Source organism: Anneissia japonica, unplaced genomic scaffold, assembly GCF_011630105.1.
Source record: "Anneissia japonica isolate Jap-2015-1 unplaced genomic scaffold, ASM1163010v1 scaffold3709_len703521_cov189, whole genome shotgun sequence".
Lineage (NCBI taxonomy): Eukaryota > Metazoa > Echinodermata > Crinoidea > Comatulida > Comatulidae > Anneissia > Anneissia japonica.
The window spans coordinates 20,205-37,626 of record NW_022694779.1 but is presented as its reverse complement, the minus strand read 5'-3'; the positions used below and the strand labels follow the sequence as shown (position 1 = coordinate 37,626).

The 17,422-nt window shown below is 32.2% G+C and overlaps 1 protein-coding gene across 1 annotated transcript in view; it reads right to left on the bottom strand.

The window, feature by feature from the left end:
* LOC117101311 overlaps positions 1-13,707 on the bottom strand; it is a 44,048-nt gene extending 30,341 nt beyond the window's left edge. The window contains exons 1-2 of the mRNA XM_033241279.1: positions 13,680-13,707; positions 12,621-13,510 (exon numbers count right to left, since the gene is read on the bottom strand). Coding sequence (XP_033097170.1) covers positions 12,621-13,510; positions 13,680-13,692 — 903 coding nt within the window. The 5' untranslated portion in view covers positions 13,693-13,707. The remainder of the gene's footprint in view (positions 1-12,620; positions 13,511-13,679) is intronic.
* Positions 13,708-17,422: the final 3,715 nt, after the last annotated feature.

The window sequence follows — 17,422 nt, the reverse complement described above, 5'->3', positions numbered from 1 at the left end:
TGGTCATAAAAAAATATTGTTCGTTGTCAAAAAATACAATACCGACCCTTAATTTCATAAAATTTGGGTCGGTCGTCTTATTTGTTTCTCTTTACGTACATTGCACTATTTTGTTTGATCGAATACATAAATCACAGTTTTTTCCATGTTTCCCAAAAATCAGCGTATAATCTCTTGCCCTTCCGCGAGCAAGCAAAAAGTCGCCCCGATGTTAACTAGCCATGTGTATTAAAATATGCAGGAAATACAATACAAAAAAAAGCTAATTAAGTCGAATACAGTATCCCAGAAGTAGCTTTTCCTAACTAGGGGCCTACTGTAGCACTAAAAAAAAAAAAAAAAATGAAATAGGTTAATCTTTTAATGTGGTATTCAACATCTTTATTAATATTATGATGTGAATTCAAATATGTTTGTTAGCACTGGAATTTTCTCTTAGGCCTAATTAAAAAAATGTATTAGTTTATCCTATCAAGGCCAGAAAAGTGATGAGGGAGGGATGTGAATTCAAATATGTTTGTTAGCATTGGAATTTTGCATTGATATTATAAAATACATGATTGTGATTAAAAAATGAAATATGTTAATCTTTTAATGTGGTATTCATCTTCTTTTTTATTTTTACAATGTGAATTCAAATATGTTTGTTAGTATTGGAATTTTGCATTGATATTATAAAATACATGATTGTGATTAAAAAATGAAACATGTTAATCTTTTAATGTGGTATTCATCTTCTTTTTTAATTTTACAATGTGAATTCAAATATGTTTGTTAGCATTGGAATTTTGCATTGATATTATAAAATACATGATTGTAATTAAAAAATGAAATATGTTAATCTTTTAATGTGGTATTTATCTTCTTTATTAATTTTATGATAAAAAAAAAATACTATAGAAAAGACGCAGACAGGGATGATAAACTACTGTAATCATTTTTTTATTGGGCTTTTTTTATTAAGGCCGGCTACAGACAGCCGACTGCCGCTGATGGTTTGTACTGTAATTAAAAATAAATAATAATCATCATCATTGATTTCTATAATCTCGTCTGAAATGAATCAAGTCGGCAACCGACGTCACATCATACGCAGCTTCAATTGAATTATATTTTCACCTACTAATTGAGGACAGACAATATGCACATATGCTTTCATCTCGCTTATATTTCACATCCACCGAACATTACGGCACTTCAAGATTTCAGTTAATAACACGACTGATAGGTTATTCCCCTACAAGGTAAACAATGAAGCCTTCACATAATTATTGATAATCATCCTCTAACAGCCTACATTTTAACAAGCTCATCATTTTCTACTACCAGAATAATTTCAAACACGTTTCACCATTTTTTGGAAAATAAAAGAAAAATTAAAAAATTAAATTGTACTCACTGTCCAACAAATTATCGTGTGTATCCCTATAAAGTTTTATGACTGTCCCTTTAAGCATAGCATAACATGGCTGTCCAATTAAACACACAACAGTTTCGCACAACTGTCTAATTAATGACTAAATCCCTTTGAACACAGAATCTCATAACCATCTCATTAGACAGAGATACAAGTTTTTACCAATTTGCCACTAGTCACCAATCACCAGTGACAGCACCAAGATTCCCTGACTTATAATGGGAGATTCAAAGTTTCAGACAAAAGGTCAAATTTCCCTGACAGGGGTCCACACGGACACCCAGCCCCGCCATGTTTGGAGGAAATAGAAGAATGCATCTCTAGATACCCAAAAAATGTTTTTATTGTAGCAATGTTCCTTGACAAAATGATTGGTTGGCTTCTTACATGACGGAGTGGTCCAGGGTTCCCCGATGAGGTTCCTGTTTCCCCTGTACCCCAATGCTGGCATTGCCAAAGCCTGTCACAACCATCCTTTTTAACACAGACTATTATGACTGTCCCTTTAAATGCATTGTAAAAAGACTGTTCCTTAAAACATAGTAGACTATCTGAATGTACAATACTACTTCTACTATACCTACTAAACATCAACACATCTCATGATATTTTACTGGGAAACAGGTGAAGCTTTAGCAATAGAGTACAAACAGCTGTTACCACGACAAGAAGAGAAACATGGTGAGGAAAATGTACATGGGTCAACGACACAATGGTTTAGTATTTACTTCTAGGGTGGTAGGTTCAAATCATCTTTAAAGTCATTTGTACAAGATATGGATATGCACAAATGCAAATATGCATTTTAAAAAGATTGCATATTAATTGAGATACTATAAAATGTTTAATAAAACAAAAATCTCAAAACTTTTTGTGAAGAAAAAAAGTTAAAACAAGGGAAAATATTTTCCTTATTTTCAAAAAAACATTCATCAGATGTGAAACTTTCATTTGGCCTTTTTTACTGTCTGATAATTAACACAAATTACCAAAAATACAATTTTTGCAGCATTACAATTTGGTTTTAATATTCAGTAACTACATATTTTACGTTACATTTTTTCAAGTTGGATTACAAACCCTCAATTATTGGATAAATGCAATTCCGTAGTGGCATGCATGATAGATGTAAAACACTAACCAGATTGACAACAATTTTTGTTGCACAAGAAATGCTAACACAGACAGATCAATCATGCGTTAACTAGTTAATGTTTTTAACACAGGAATTGATGATGACATACAGTTAAGAGGTCATAGGTCAATCCATTCAGAATTTAGGAATAGTGTTGAGTCATTATTTGGTTTGAATGGATATATTTTGCTGTTTGATGATATGCATTCCACAATTTGTGACTGACAGTTCTCTCATTTTTTTAAATCTATCAACAAAATAGACAAAACAAATACTAAGAATTCTGAATTTTCCAATATACAACAGTCACTTTAAAGAAATATTATTTAGAAAGTGAATAATTTTACTATCTTAAATTATCTTATGACCGGTCTTGTGATACCAGCGATATGATCTTGCACACAACGAGACAGTGGCTGCGTTGAGGTGTCTATCTTGTAGAGCATGATCACTTATTAAATTAAACAGACGATAATTTATAGACTTTTGAATTTGATGAACTAAATTATTATGAATTCATGTCTAGTTTAAAGTTGTAGCAAGTTAAATTTAGCAGTTGAAAGACAAAATAATAATTTCAACCTAAATTGCATATACTTTAGATACAGTATTTGCAAACATAAATTTCAGCAGCTTACATTAACCCATATGCTATGTTAATTTCAACAGTTGAAGTATGTGCATTGCATCAATTTAAGGAATAACATTAAAGGTTAAAGGTTATACATACTACATACAAATTATATTATTGTTAAAAAGTATTTCAGCAACTATACTAATTTGAGCAAAGCTGCAAATATTTGGAATACATTATTTTTAACAGCTGTTGATGAAGTCACTGCATGCAAACTGGTCTTTACCACTGAATTCATGTTGTTCTAAATGCAGCACAAAGTGGCTATCCAATGAACTAGTTAACAGTAACTCGATTTTTTGTTAAATTGCCTTTAGGCTATACAGTACTTTTTGTGGTTATATGAAAAGACACTCCTCAAACATCCAATTTCAAAAACATTAATACATTTTTAACTACATTTGAATAAGTTAATAATTCCTTGAGAAAAAAGGATCAAAACAAGTCAGTTAAAAAGGTAATTTACAGACCATCACTATAGAAATTCTAAAATTTAATTCATTACCACCAAATTTAGAGTCATTACAATATATAATAATGATATTTTTATGCATTCAAAATGAAGATGATATTATTTTGTTTATTCCAATTTTCAATTTAAAATGGGCCAATTTAGTAAAATACAGTATTTAGTAATACTGTAATCAATGTAATGTTTAAAATTTACTTTTAAGTTTATAGTGCAACATAGATAATATTCCTTTAACATAATAAAAATGTTCCAAGGGTTTTGTAGATAAAAAGAAAAGGCTACAGTATGTAAATTTCCAAAGGAGGACAGTAGTTATAAGTGTTACTATAATACAGTCTAGTACCGTACAGTATAATTAATACTACGTTAAACAAATAGAGCTCTAGTGGTCCTCTTCTATGATCAATGGTAAATCACAAGTTTTGTAAAGGCGATCATATTTGATTACCTTGAGTCTTAGAAAAGAACCATTTACTGTACAGTTAACTGTACTTGTATTGATTATTGGATCCGATGAATTTCTTCAATATAGGCTAACTTAGTAAAATATAACCAATTTAAGTATAGTAAGTATAATTAAAAACCATGTTTATAAGCGCAACGTAACAATGTATCTAATATAATATAAATGCTTAAAGTGTTCCTATAGGTACACTAAAAGGAAAGGCTATAGTATTGAAATTTTCGAAAGACCTGTTAACTGTACAATAAGTGTCGATATATAACAAGTTCTGCTTTGCTTGAATAGAATGTTATGTGCAGAAGGCGATTACTTTTTATTACCTTGGGCTATAGAAAAGAAATATATTTACTGTACAGCAAGCTGTATTTATTATTGGATCCAATGAACTTCCTCAATACTATGTAACATGGCAGATTAATTGTCTACGAATAAGAAGACCAGTGAAATGTACAATTTGTTAGTATTTGAAAGGCTGAATTGCTCAAAGCATTCTGGTTATTTGTGGCTATTCTGACAGAGCACAGAAGGAAATTAGAAGCTTGACAATTGCTAGCAAATTATGACATGAGGCAGACGAAAGCCACGAAAAATCTTAACACACTTTGAAGATCAAATATCAAGCTCTCAAACCAAGACTCCCCATGATGCACTAGCGGTGCAATCCATTTCATCGTCCAATCATAAGTATCACAGTTGAGTTCACGATGTCAGCATTCGATGTGCCACAAGGCAATCATTTCAACAAGAGCTAGTAACAAATTTACTTAATATACAGTTTAGCTCATTAAAATTATAATTAGCAAAATTAACAGCCTGAGATGAGAATTCATTGCACAATATACTGGATAAGTCAACAAAAACCATACAAATGTTTATCATCACCAACAACTCCAAGCATTCACATCAACCTGAGCTAGTAACAAATTTACAACAGTATACATCATTAAAATAATAATTAGCAAAATTATGACATGAATTTCACATTGCATGATATATTGGCTGTACTAAAGACAGCCAGAGATGATTTATAATTTCATTGTACAATACAGGCTACCAATGAAAAGCATAAAAATGTATGTTTATTATTAACAATACTAGCAACACCTAGCATGCTATACGTTTAACTAACATACTAATATCAGTAAATATTTCTTTGTATTGAATATTCCCAGGGAAGGCAATTATCCCAGAGTATACAGTATTCATGTCGCCAACAAAATCAACAAGCATCAGGCATAGCTAATGCAGGGATTAATCCAGACACAGTATTATATCTGAAGGTATGAATAATTCATGATGTAGCATGCATGGTTATGTTTACACTGGACTGCGTTTTGTTTGGCTGGGGGCCACTCAACTATCATAATCATTTGTATCATCTTCCACCAACAGCCTCGCCTGGTACAAAACCCTGTTGTTCTCATTCAAAAATCACTATCAAAGCCTACAGACCGGTATCATTAGATGCAGTACTTAATAACACAGTTCTCCCCCTAATCAAGGACTCCACCAATTTTCTGTGACCGTAGATGAACACTTATCTTTTTAATAACTTTTTTTTTTTTAACCGGGAATTCTGTTTGAAATATTATTGCATTGCATACTAAATTCATGATTTTTATTTTTAGTTTTTCTTTACAATAGGTTTCTAATGATCAGTTTCATTCTAGAATGACTTTCTCAATATATATTATGAAAATAAATAAAATTCACCCAAAGCATATGTACTATCACACTATTACTGCTATCAGAAGATTACTACTGTTACTGAGGTGAGATCAAATGTCATTTCTAATGTTATTGACCTGCCTTTATTCAGGTCATCGATGTTTGATTGTCACTAGCCCGTAAAAACCAAGTGTTCAGATGTTACTGGCCTATGACCACTGCATATGCTAGGATTATCCAGCTAATTGAAGCTGAATAATGATTAATCCATCAAAAGCATGCTCATTTAATACAAGATTAGCAATCTAAGGAATTGTAGGCTTTTCAAAATGTAGCTACCATCAAAAAAAAAAAAAATCAGAGCAAAATTGAAAGGAAAAAAGAAAGAGGAAAGAGACAGTTGGTATGAAAAGGAAAGATAGTGAAAGAAGTAGGGTGAGAAGAATAGTCAGAGGAACATTTGACAGGAAAGAGAAAGGAAAATGGATCATGAGGATAAGAAACTGTATAAGAAATGGAAAGAACAGAAAAGGACAGGACAAGAGAAAAAACAAAAAGAAAGGAAAAGTAAATGAAAAAAAAGGGACTATATGAAGGAAAGCATGAATGGACATGGAATAGAGAGAGAGAATATTTGAAGTAAGGAGAAGGCAAGGAATGTGGATGGTTTTTTTTCCCACTCTACTACTGTACTAATAATGGTTGGCCATAGGGTATAAATAATGACGATACTTTAATAATGTACTACTATGCTAAGGTATCTACCAAAGCTTATCTCCTCCTAAGATCTTCAATGTCCTATAATCTCTTCCTGAGCCTTAGGGGGAAAATTCTAAATCCTGACATGTAGCAGAAATAAAGAAAAATTATCCCCTGATGCATGCATCATAACCAACATTGCATTTCCCTACTTTCCCCGATATAATGTTAATCTTAAAAGGGCATTGCTCCTGGCAAAGTATGGTGTAGGTTGGACTTTCTGCTAGATAGCATATTATCAGGATAGGACTCGCTACCACTGTGAAGCAGATTAGTTGAGGGTTTGACCTTGGGGGTAAAGCATAGCACAGCAGCTGAGTACAACTTGACAGCCCATCAATTGCTGACATATGTAGCAGCTTTGAATTTATAATAACTGTCTTTGTAGAGTGACAAATACAAAAAATGTTTTAAAACTGCTAGACAAACCTTTGACCAATGGACATTCCAAAAACATTTTTAAACTGTTAGACAAATGTTTGAATTGGTGAATATTAAGTTATAACAATTAACGTTTTTTGCTGATGATAATCAATAAACATGTGGGTTGATGATTTAATTTAAGAAGCAGATAATTGAATTTATGATGTCAAAGGCTGTCTGACGCAATTATCACCATTACTACAATCTTAATGTTGATCAAAATTTATTGCATAATGTCTGTAACAGGATGGGTGTTGGAAAAAGTCTTATTCCTGGTTGTTTTTCATATTGTTTCAGCATATTCAGGAATCATTTTGCATTTCTGATACTGCTGAGAAATTTAATGAATCTTGCTATTTGATTGAAATTATTTTTCTTTTGTATGTGTCAGATTTTGTTGTTTTCTTACCCTTCCTGCATTGGTTCATTTTTGCTGGACCACTGTTTCTGGAGTTTTGGAAATTTCTGTTTTGATAAAAGTGATTTTGAACAATAGGAATTGAAAGAAAAATTTATTTGCAAAAGAAGGAAACATGTGTGACTATTAAAAGTACAACCACCAATAAACTTTTTGTTGACTTCAAGAACGTGCGAAGATGATGAGAAGCAAAGCCCATTACCGGTATCTAGATGAGTTCAATAACCACAAGTTAAAAAAAAACAAAAAACAATCTGATTCTAGGAAAAATGGCATTACAGAAAAACAAGGATTTTTTATGGGGGAAAACTCAGTATAAAAGTCGAATTGCACATGTACTGAACAATCCCAAGGACCTGCAATGCCAATTTAGGATTTAAACTAGGATACAGTGTTTGGTCAATCAATGCATACAAGGATTTGTGTTGGTCAATCAATGCATACAAGGATTTGTGTTCATATTTTGTATCATGTATTATTACCGTCATGAATGATGAATTTATTGAAATCTCAGCATGTTTTCTTACACAACATCTAGTGTACATTAGAAACTTTTACAATAAGGCCTACACATATTTAACATTTCAAAACTTTCTAATTTACTGCATCATTTTTACAAGGTCAAATTTAAAGAAATGCACGTTTCTCATCCACTCATATTTTCGTGGGCCGCCGCCTACTCTTTTATGACTGCTATTCTAAAATTAAAATTAAAAGCTTTGATATCACTTGCTCCATCTAAGAAGCTAAATTTTGATTAATAGAAGATCCATTAGCGTGACATAAAAAAGAGGCATGTACTGGTAGCATTTCAAATATTTGTGTCAAAGGACATAAGAAAGAGGGTCAAAGAGGGTCAAATTGCTAACCATCAGACTACTACTGTATAGTAATTACCTATCGAAGTGTCTAATTACTGTCTGTTTACTTTAATGATTGACCATGAATGAGGATGTTTCTATCTTCCAATCACTTCCTCCTAAAGCATTCAATTGATCAACTTCCACAGACCATTAAATTGTTTAGATAATAATATATCTACCACACACTACTATACTAGTCTACAGTCTATCACCATAATGTTAATTTATACAAAAATAACGCTACTATGCAGGCAAATACTGCACAGCAGCTACTGCTAGCTTTGTGGTCTAAAAAGTGTCAAAATGTGGTTTAAAAAAAGTACCATGCAATTTCCAACACTCAATTTTCAGAAATCAAAATTTAGTTCCAAAAAATTCACACAAAACTGGGACGGAACATGGAAAAATCTCAATATTAGAGTATACTACAAGATGTAGATCTACAAAGAAGAATATAGCATTTATTACATTATTTCATTAATTTTTATTTACAGTTACTTAAATTTACTGCATTCTTTTAAAAGATTTTTAAATGTTGGCTGCCAGCGACGAGTATACTCACCCACAGGGTGTTGATGAGGGCGCCAGGGACGAGTACTGTATACTCGTCAAAATCGGGGTAACATTCTAACGTTTATAACTTCTTTGTTATACATTGTAGAACCACAGACTCAACAGCTAGTAGTTTGGGGAAGATACACCTAGACGATAACACACAAATGACGTATGTTTGTTGTGTTACATTGCCGGCAATGCACTCGAGCGGCAACAGGGGGTGCCCTTTGAGCATATATCAACACATGCAAAAAGCAGACGAGATAACTTGCACTTGACATAATCAACAGAAAATGCTATCACAGTGCCGTCAACGGGTTTACTTGTCCCCTAATATTTTCCCGCCAATTTATTAGATTTTGATAATATACAGTATGATTATATTAAATTTTACATGTTTGTACATGTAACTTGTTTTGGCACACGGGAAGCAACCTTAAAAAAAGGTCTGGTAGTCAACATGTTAAAGCATTTGATTAGATGCATGCATGCACTCCAGGCCCACATTTAATGATGATGGTGATAATAAATGGACAGAAAGCTTCAAGGTATACCATAGAGTCTTCATGAATAATATTATTGTTTTAGACAAATTATTCCAAACCTCCAGAGAATGCATGCTATACACGGGTTAATTAGCATAAAGTTCGAGCTGAAAAATAAGCACATCAAGATGGAGTGCCAAAGTAGCAAATGCATGCAGATTAGATTTGTTTGACTCAAATACAGTATAATGAAAAATTGGAAAGTACATAAAATGAGTTTTTCTTCACATTCTTTATATATACAGGAAGGCCTAATACCTGAAATTTAGCATCAATAAGAAAAGGCCTCCCTCAATTAATAAAAGGCATCCTAAATTAATTAAAATGTGGCCATCCTTTTAAAGAGATGACAACCCTTAACCTTTAACGTTAACTAATTTACAGAGGCGATCACCCTGAAAGTGGGCTTCGATTCATCTTTTGTTCTTTTTCCTCAATTAGTTAAAATTTCAACATTTTTTTTAATCATTTTTGTCAACACCTTCATTTATTTATTTTTCCTACTTTTGGTTGTTAGCTTCCATTAAGGTTATTTTTCTTCATTGATGCACCACCGCTGATGTAAATGGTGTCTGTGCAGAGTCAATACATTATTATCTAATATGTTACCCAATTAATCAATTAAATTTTCACCATTTTGACTTCTTGATTATAATTCCAATGATTTCATTGGGTTATGGCCATTCTGAAAAAATTATGGTACAGATCATGGCCGTGGTAGTTACATAACTTGTGATCGGAAACACATATTAATATCCTTTGACCTAACAGAAGACTTTTAAAACTGTGGTGAAACATAACAGCCAGCCACATGTATGCTTCAACCTCAGTAATATTATAATAAAATCATTGTTAATATGATGTGCTGTATAGACTCTAAATCAATATTGACCCAGTCAGTGTGTGACATCCCAAACCACAACACAGTCTACACACCTTCGAGACAACTACAGCAAACATACAGGGAATGTAGGCGACACCTACATGTATATTTATAGATCTCCACAGAAAGGATCTACTAGGATACCATCCTGTGGAGCAAAAGACAAAATAGCTTTACAAATTACGAAGGAGGGTACCCACTGTTTCAGGCCAAGGATACTGTACATATAAAAGTTTCCATTTCACTGTTTAATCGTCACCAATTGACGTCAGTAAAATGGTTTCATTTTAGTTGTTTTCATAACTCTTCTTTGTGTTTACAGTTCAGAGATCACTGTTTACCATTTCACATCCATATTTAGGAATATTGATCAACAATAATCTAACTCAAATTTCAGAGATAACGTCTTGTTTACCAGTTAAGTACCTAAACTTTATTTGTGTTGGAAGTCATTAATATTCCAGTTCTTAGAATTGCAAATTATCAAATTCTTAATATTTTTGTACTGCGATGAAATCAAATTAATTTAGTATAGTATTACATAAACATGTAGAATTTGGAGATATTTTGAATACTACACACACAGCAATTTTTGGGAGCGGAATTATCTGCGGGACAATAAAAAGACTGTACTTCCATTCTTTTAACAAAAATGTCTGAATTTAGTAATACATGTTTGTGATAACAGCATGTTATAAAAGTGTAATGGCTACAGTTAATGGTTAATAAATTTGATAAAGAGTAATCTTTTGCCCATGTGCCTAATGTAAATAAAGTATAACAACACCATGGATTACTATATTATTCCATTCATCATTAAATTAATTGGATCAACCCCAAAAGTCAAGTTCTATCAAGGTTCATGATATACCTAACTTAAATTCAATCATTTATTTTAAATAAAATAAAACAGTTGAAAGCTACAGTATGGAAGATAGACTATAAAATAGAAAAAAAAAACAAAATTAACTGTAAAAATTAGTTATTTTAATCTTTCATTTTAAGATCCTTTTACATAAATTGTATGTTTGTTACTTTTATGTATTTAACTGATCCACTTTGGAAACCAGTAGTTTGTATTGAAAGTATGTTAGAATTAAATAAATAAATAATATTAACATTATAATACAAACAGAGTGTATCCAAGTTTTTATCCACGCATGTAATCATGTAGCTAAGGCTACGTTTAGACTTGGAGATAAGACAGACTTGAGTTAAGCCAGGCTCAACGTTAAGCCCGGCTTAACTAGGAGACGTGTTTCAAAACATTGCTCGCGAAACGTACGCTTGCAAAAACGATTAAAGCCCAGCTTAGAAAAGTTAAACACAGTGGCACGCCAGGCCTAGTTACTATAGGAACACAGCCCAGCTTGAGATAAGCCAGCTAGTTCAGACTGGCAGGTGGATAAACCCGGTGAGTTGATCCGGGTTTTAACCACCTAGTCTGAACTAGCCCTAAGTATATTATGAAAATTAATGAATAAATATTTGTCTTTTACAAAGTTCATTCTTCTGAAATTTCTATGAAATGTTCAAGAAATGGAGGTAAGCGCAGTAAAAGTACAAGGTACTAATTATGCCAAACAAATACAATTCAAATGACATGGCAAAGATAGTTAGAATTCTTTCATTTGTGCTGGCAGCAGTATAGATCTAGTGAAGAATGGGAGGAAGATAACAACAGCAAACAGTCTGCCTACTCTATGTCTAGCTGCACACAGCTATAATCAAGGGTCGATGGGTCAGGAACAATGTATTTTATTCACAGAGAGATAGATATTATTTAATTTATAAACACACATTTTAAAATTTAAATAAAGAAGATATATTTTGGTAATACTAACAGAAAATTTAAGAACACACTATACAACAGAAAATGTGTAGCATAATATTTTGTACATACTCCAAGTATTGAAATACACGCCATCGTGTTGGGATTCAATATTTTTCAACATTAATTATGTCATCATCAGGAATGATGATGACATAATTTATGTCGAAATATTGAATCCCAACACGATGGCGTGTATTTCAATACTTGGAGTATGTATTATACTTTCTTATCTGAGATTAATCAGTGGACCTTTCGGTTTTTATAATATTTTGTATCAAAGTAAATAAACTAATAATTTATTGTCAATAATAAAATTAGTAAACATTAATATTAGATTTCAGACTATTATATTATTTTGCATTTAATTGCATAAGTTGGAAATTGGCATATTAACACTAAAGCAGCTTGCATTAACTATTTATTTTATTTTAAATTTATCTATAACTTAGTACAAATGCACTGAAATTTCAAAATATGTTTTTCTTCCTCACAATAAATGCTTTATCAATATTTTAAAAAAAATTATTACAGTGCATGATTATGAAACTTACCTCCACAATATCATCCAAGTCTTTGACATAACTCCTCTCAGATTCCAATATTTCCTCAACTTTGAACTCTATATATCCAGAATTTCGACTTTTGCTACTGCAAGCGCCATCGGCATCATCGTCCTCATCATCAAAGTCTGTGGAATCTCTTCCGGATAAAATATGATTACTATTGTAGATGTTATTACTGTTATTATTCATTGAATCCTGGCTTCGAGGAGTTGAAACGTTGGATTTAAAAAACGCCTGTTCGGTACTTGCTGAATCCCTTGTTACAACAGGCTCCTCAACTATCTGTAATTCTGTGTCTTCCAATTTATCCGAGGAATAATCTGTACTTCCGTTAACTTCTGTTAACTCACTATCCATAGATCCATGACTCGTGTTAAGGTCCATGCTAGAGTCCTCGGGAAGAGTGGTTTCCATGGAAGACTGTGAATCATTCAGGAGATTTCCATTCAGCATATTCCCATGCTTAACTTCCTGTGGTATTGGCATCTGTGTACATGGGTCGACAGGATTACTATGATCCATGTCTAAATCCTCTAAAGCGTTTGTTACAATATCGACACTACTGCTTTTGTTTGCAATATTAAAAAGAGGACTGGTCCAATCTGTGTCTGAATCTGAAATGGACACATTCAGTTGCGAAGACCGTGTATCTTCATCAGTACTGAACATCCCTATTTTTCCATGACTGTCCAAATCAGATCCGTTTTCCTGCCATGTGTCGCCTATGAGTGGCTCGCATTCCTGAGTCCTGAGTAAATTATTCAATGGTTCTTTGAGGTTAACCCCTTCAGTGTTGGATATTCCTGGGTAAAATCCATTCCTCGTTGAAGCTCTTCCAAAGTTGTTGTCAAAGAGTTCTAAAATCTCCAGAGACATGTCTGAAGGGAAAGAGAAAAAATTCATATTATGCATACCAACCATCCATGCAATACACAGATCATTATAAACGCTGTCGTTTCTGAGTCCTCGGTAAAGTAGCCAATGAAAAGTGAGAATCAATCTGCATGACAAGTATTTGTAGGAGCAATCAATGGAAATCTTACACACATTTAAATAACATTGTATTCACACTATTCTCATCAAACCTTCTCTTGTTGTTACTATACTAAAATGCTGGGTTAAAATCAAATCACCTCAACACAGTAGTAATGAGTGGACAAGGCGCCACATATATTTGTTTTTTAATACCAAATTGGGATTATTTACATAGACAGGGTTTTCAAAGTTCATTTTTCGGTGTCAAGGGTCAACCAGATACAATAAACCAGTGAATCACTATAACTACATGGTAAATTAATTTCATTTTATAATCACATGCTATCAAGATAATTTGAACATAAGCCCATGTGACCTTGGTGATCTTTCACTGAGCAGCTATAGGCTATGGTTGACATACTGTAGTAAAAATATTTTGTCTACTGCCATGGACCTTTGGGGTATTATTATATAAATCAGACTTCTGTATGAATAATTATGTTTATTTGATGAGGTATTGGGTATTGTCATTTAAATAAGAACATAGAGAAGCAAGGCATTGTAAAACTACTTAAAAACTTTTAACTGGTATAGTTACAGTTGTCTTTAAAAAAAACAACTTTACCATATAGTAAAAGTAAACCTATTTAGTTCACAAAATGTATTCATTGTTTTCACTACTACTAACAGAAGTCTATACCAGCTATTTTTTCTATAGGTTCAAATTGTTTTATATATCCTTTTCTTCATGAAGGTTCCTGTGTTTTTCTCTTATGTTCCTTATGAATTCCCTTTGATGTTTCTTTTGTTTCCTGTTTCATGTTCCTCATATACTGTATTTCCCTTATAGATTCCCTTCTTTTACAAATCTGTTAATTAACTTATTATAATTTAAAACAGATTTAATTGTTGAACTTTGTTCCATGGGCAACAGTAAAATAAAAGTATTATATATTGAGAAACAAATCAGACATTGGTGATAAGATATTGCTAAAGATTTACTTATTTACCACAAATCCCATTCAATTAACAGATCTGTCAATTTTGAACTTAGAAACCTCAAGTCAAGTTTAGTTGGGATAATCCTTAAATTGTGTAAGTTACTCTTAGCAAATCATCACAGACCAATATCCCCTTGAGTACAATCTTAAGATTTGATTCATCCTATAAGTAATTATTAACACTGTTAAAATGAAAAGAACACCATGACAAAAAAGGAAGTCCGTGGAAAGGTTGTGGCTAGACTTTATCTAGTATTACAGTAGGTGCTTAATTACAGTACTCTTCACTACGGTTTTTCCTTAATCCACTTTTGAACCATATTTTTGTCGCATGACATGTACTTTTTACTTATAAAAAAAAAAAATGTTCAATATCTTTAATTTTTTTATCTTATTAATGTTGGTTATTTTATTAATTATTAATCTTATTGTGTTATGTAAAAAAATCTTTCTTTTTTTGCTCTAGACATCTACATTTCACTCTCCAATTCAGGACCACCTTTGAGACCTGAAAATTTGGGGTGGTCTCAGGGTTGGTCTCCAAAGGGCTAGCTTTGTGTTAAAAGGTTGAAGAATATTATTTGGGTCTTTGAAAAAATGGTCTCGAATTAGAGGGGTCTCGAATTGGAGGTGAACTGTTCTACTATAGGGCTACTGTATATAGTGTACAGATCGACCCTGCACAGTATAACTGTATTTTATTTTAATAAAGATAAATTTTTATGGTTAAGGCACAAACTTTTGTTTTCAAGCTTTGTTAAAATAGACAACTTGATGATTTGGTTCACTATTTGGAATAAACGTCTCATTGTTCCTCTGCTTATTTACATAATATTTGTCATGTCTAATTGTCTCAGAGAATAATAAACAAAATGAAACCAATATGAAAAGAATCATTGTTTAAAGAAGCCGCCCAGTCTTACCATCCATAACATGAGTCATTAAATCCTATTCACTTGCAAATCTTGGTGCCACTCTCTCCCTTTCTACATTTTATTTCTACACAAATGCTTCTGCTTACTTGTGAAACCAACTTTCCTAATAAAAAAACTTCTTTTACTTCTCTTTGCAACTTTACATCAAAGATTCATTTCTTTCTGGTGGCTATTCACATAAGTTTCCGGCTTTTAGCTTAAATGAAACTGGTGCCATACAGTACTGCATAAAATCAGTAGTAGTATTTATATTAATTATTATTCTTCTTTCTATATTCTAAAGGTACTTTCCATACAGTGTACTGTTTTTCAAAGTCGTAAAGTTTCAAAAACAAAAACATTAAAATGCAAAGAAAGATAAACATCTTAAAATAACAAAAATCTTTAAAAAAAATAAAAAAAATAAGTTTAATGAATGGTGTCATTAAAATAAAAATTAATCCAGATTTATAATAATTTAAGTTAAATAATTTACTTTAAAGAACTGATCCACTTTTATTTTAACAAAATTATGTTCTCCTTATGGACATTCATCAATCACTTTAAGATTGAAACATATTATATGATGGAGCAAGTAAAAGTTTGGCTAATGAAGGTTATTCATCACTTATCTTCACAATGGGAAAGGTTTAAATTTATCTTCAGACATTAATATATTAATGACTTATTTAGGACTAAAACAACTTACATATGATTAAGGAGGTGAATCGTTCGCCTAATGAAGCTTGTCATTAATAAGGAAGGCCAGTACTGATGACTGCATTATTATACAGATCTGCAAATATTAGCATAGCACACCGTGCTTAAGTATTAAATTCTGGTGGCTACTGCATATCGCAGTTTGTGAAATGTACAAAGTCCATAACACACCAAGATTCCATTTATGCATAATTAAGTTTCATGAATCTCTAAATTCATCACTTACCCCATTCTGAAAGAAACTTTTCTTATGGACAGTAGCCCATTACCGGTTATACTGTAGAAAATGATTTATCTTGGTATATTTGAAATGGTTGGAGGTGAGGTAATTCCTTTCTGATCACATCAAATTCTAATCTGTGTTTATCATGGAATAATAATGCCACCAAATACTATTTAACCCTTCAACCCAAGATGCATACTTGCACTTTATCAGAGGAATTTATCTATTAGTCTAGTCAAATGTCAAAAGTTATTAATTTCATAACAAAGTTTACTGTCTGTTGTATAAACAAAATAGCAATGCTTTTTATTAGGACTACAATCAGATTAGAGCCTATGAAAATGAATTTGTTGTCTCCCGATATACTGATATAGGGTACTACATTACTGATATCACAAATCTATGCGATACCCTTCGTTACTGAGTAACGCAACTCGAGATTGATACGGCTGAGTACCTCCTCAGTACGTTACAGTTTACTTAGCTCTTTCTAACTGATCTTTACGAAAATGTTATCTCCAGTTTTTGTGCTTTTTAATCGGAATTGATTAAGTTCTGCTACACATAAGTTGAAAAAGCTATGCTAAAATGTGGTTCAGAGGGAAGGCGCTCATCCGTATTAAATGACTACTTTGTATTTTGTTGCTCAGTTATGAAACAGTGTCAAGTACAGTAGTACCATGGCTTGGCAATGCGGTACTCCATAAAACGTAGGCCTATTTTAATTATTCAATTTTATTGATCATTGTTTGCTTACAAATAGTAAACAAGGTCTTTATTGACTATTGAATTGTTATTCAATCTTTAAATAGATTTAATTACTGTAGAAATGTTTAAACATGCTACATTATGCATCATCATACTATTGTATGAATATTGGAACTTGAACTAATCTTTTTTTGTGTGTGTGTTTATAATAAATACACAATTTTGGTTGTAGCTTATAAGACATGCAGT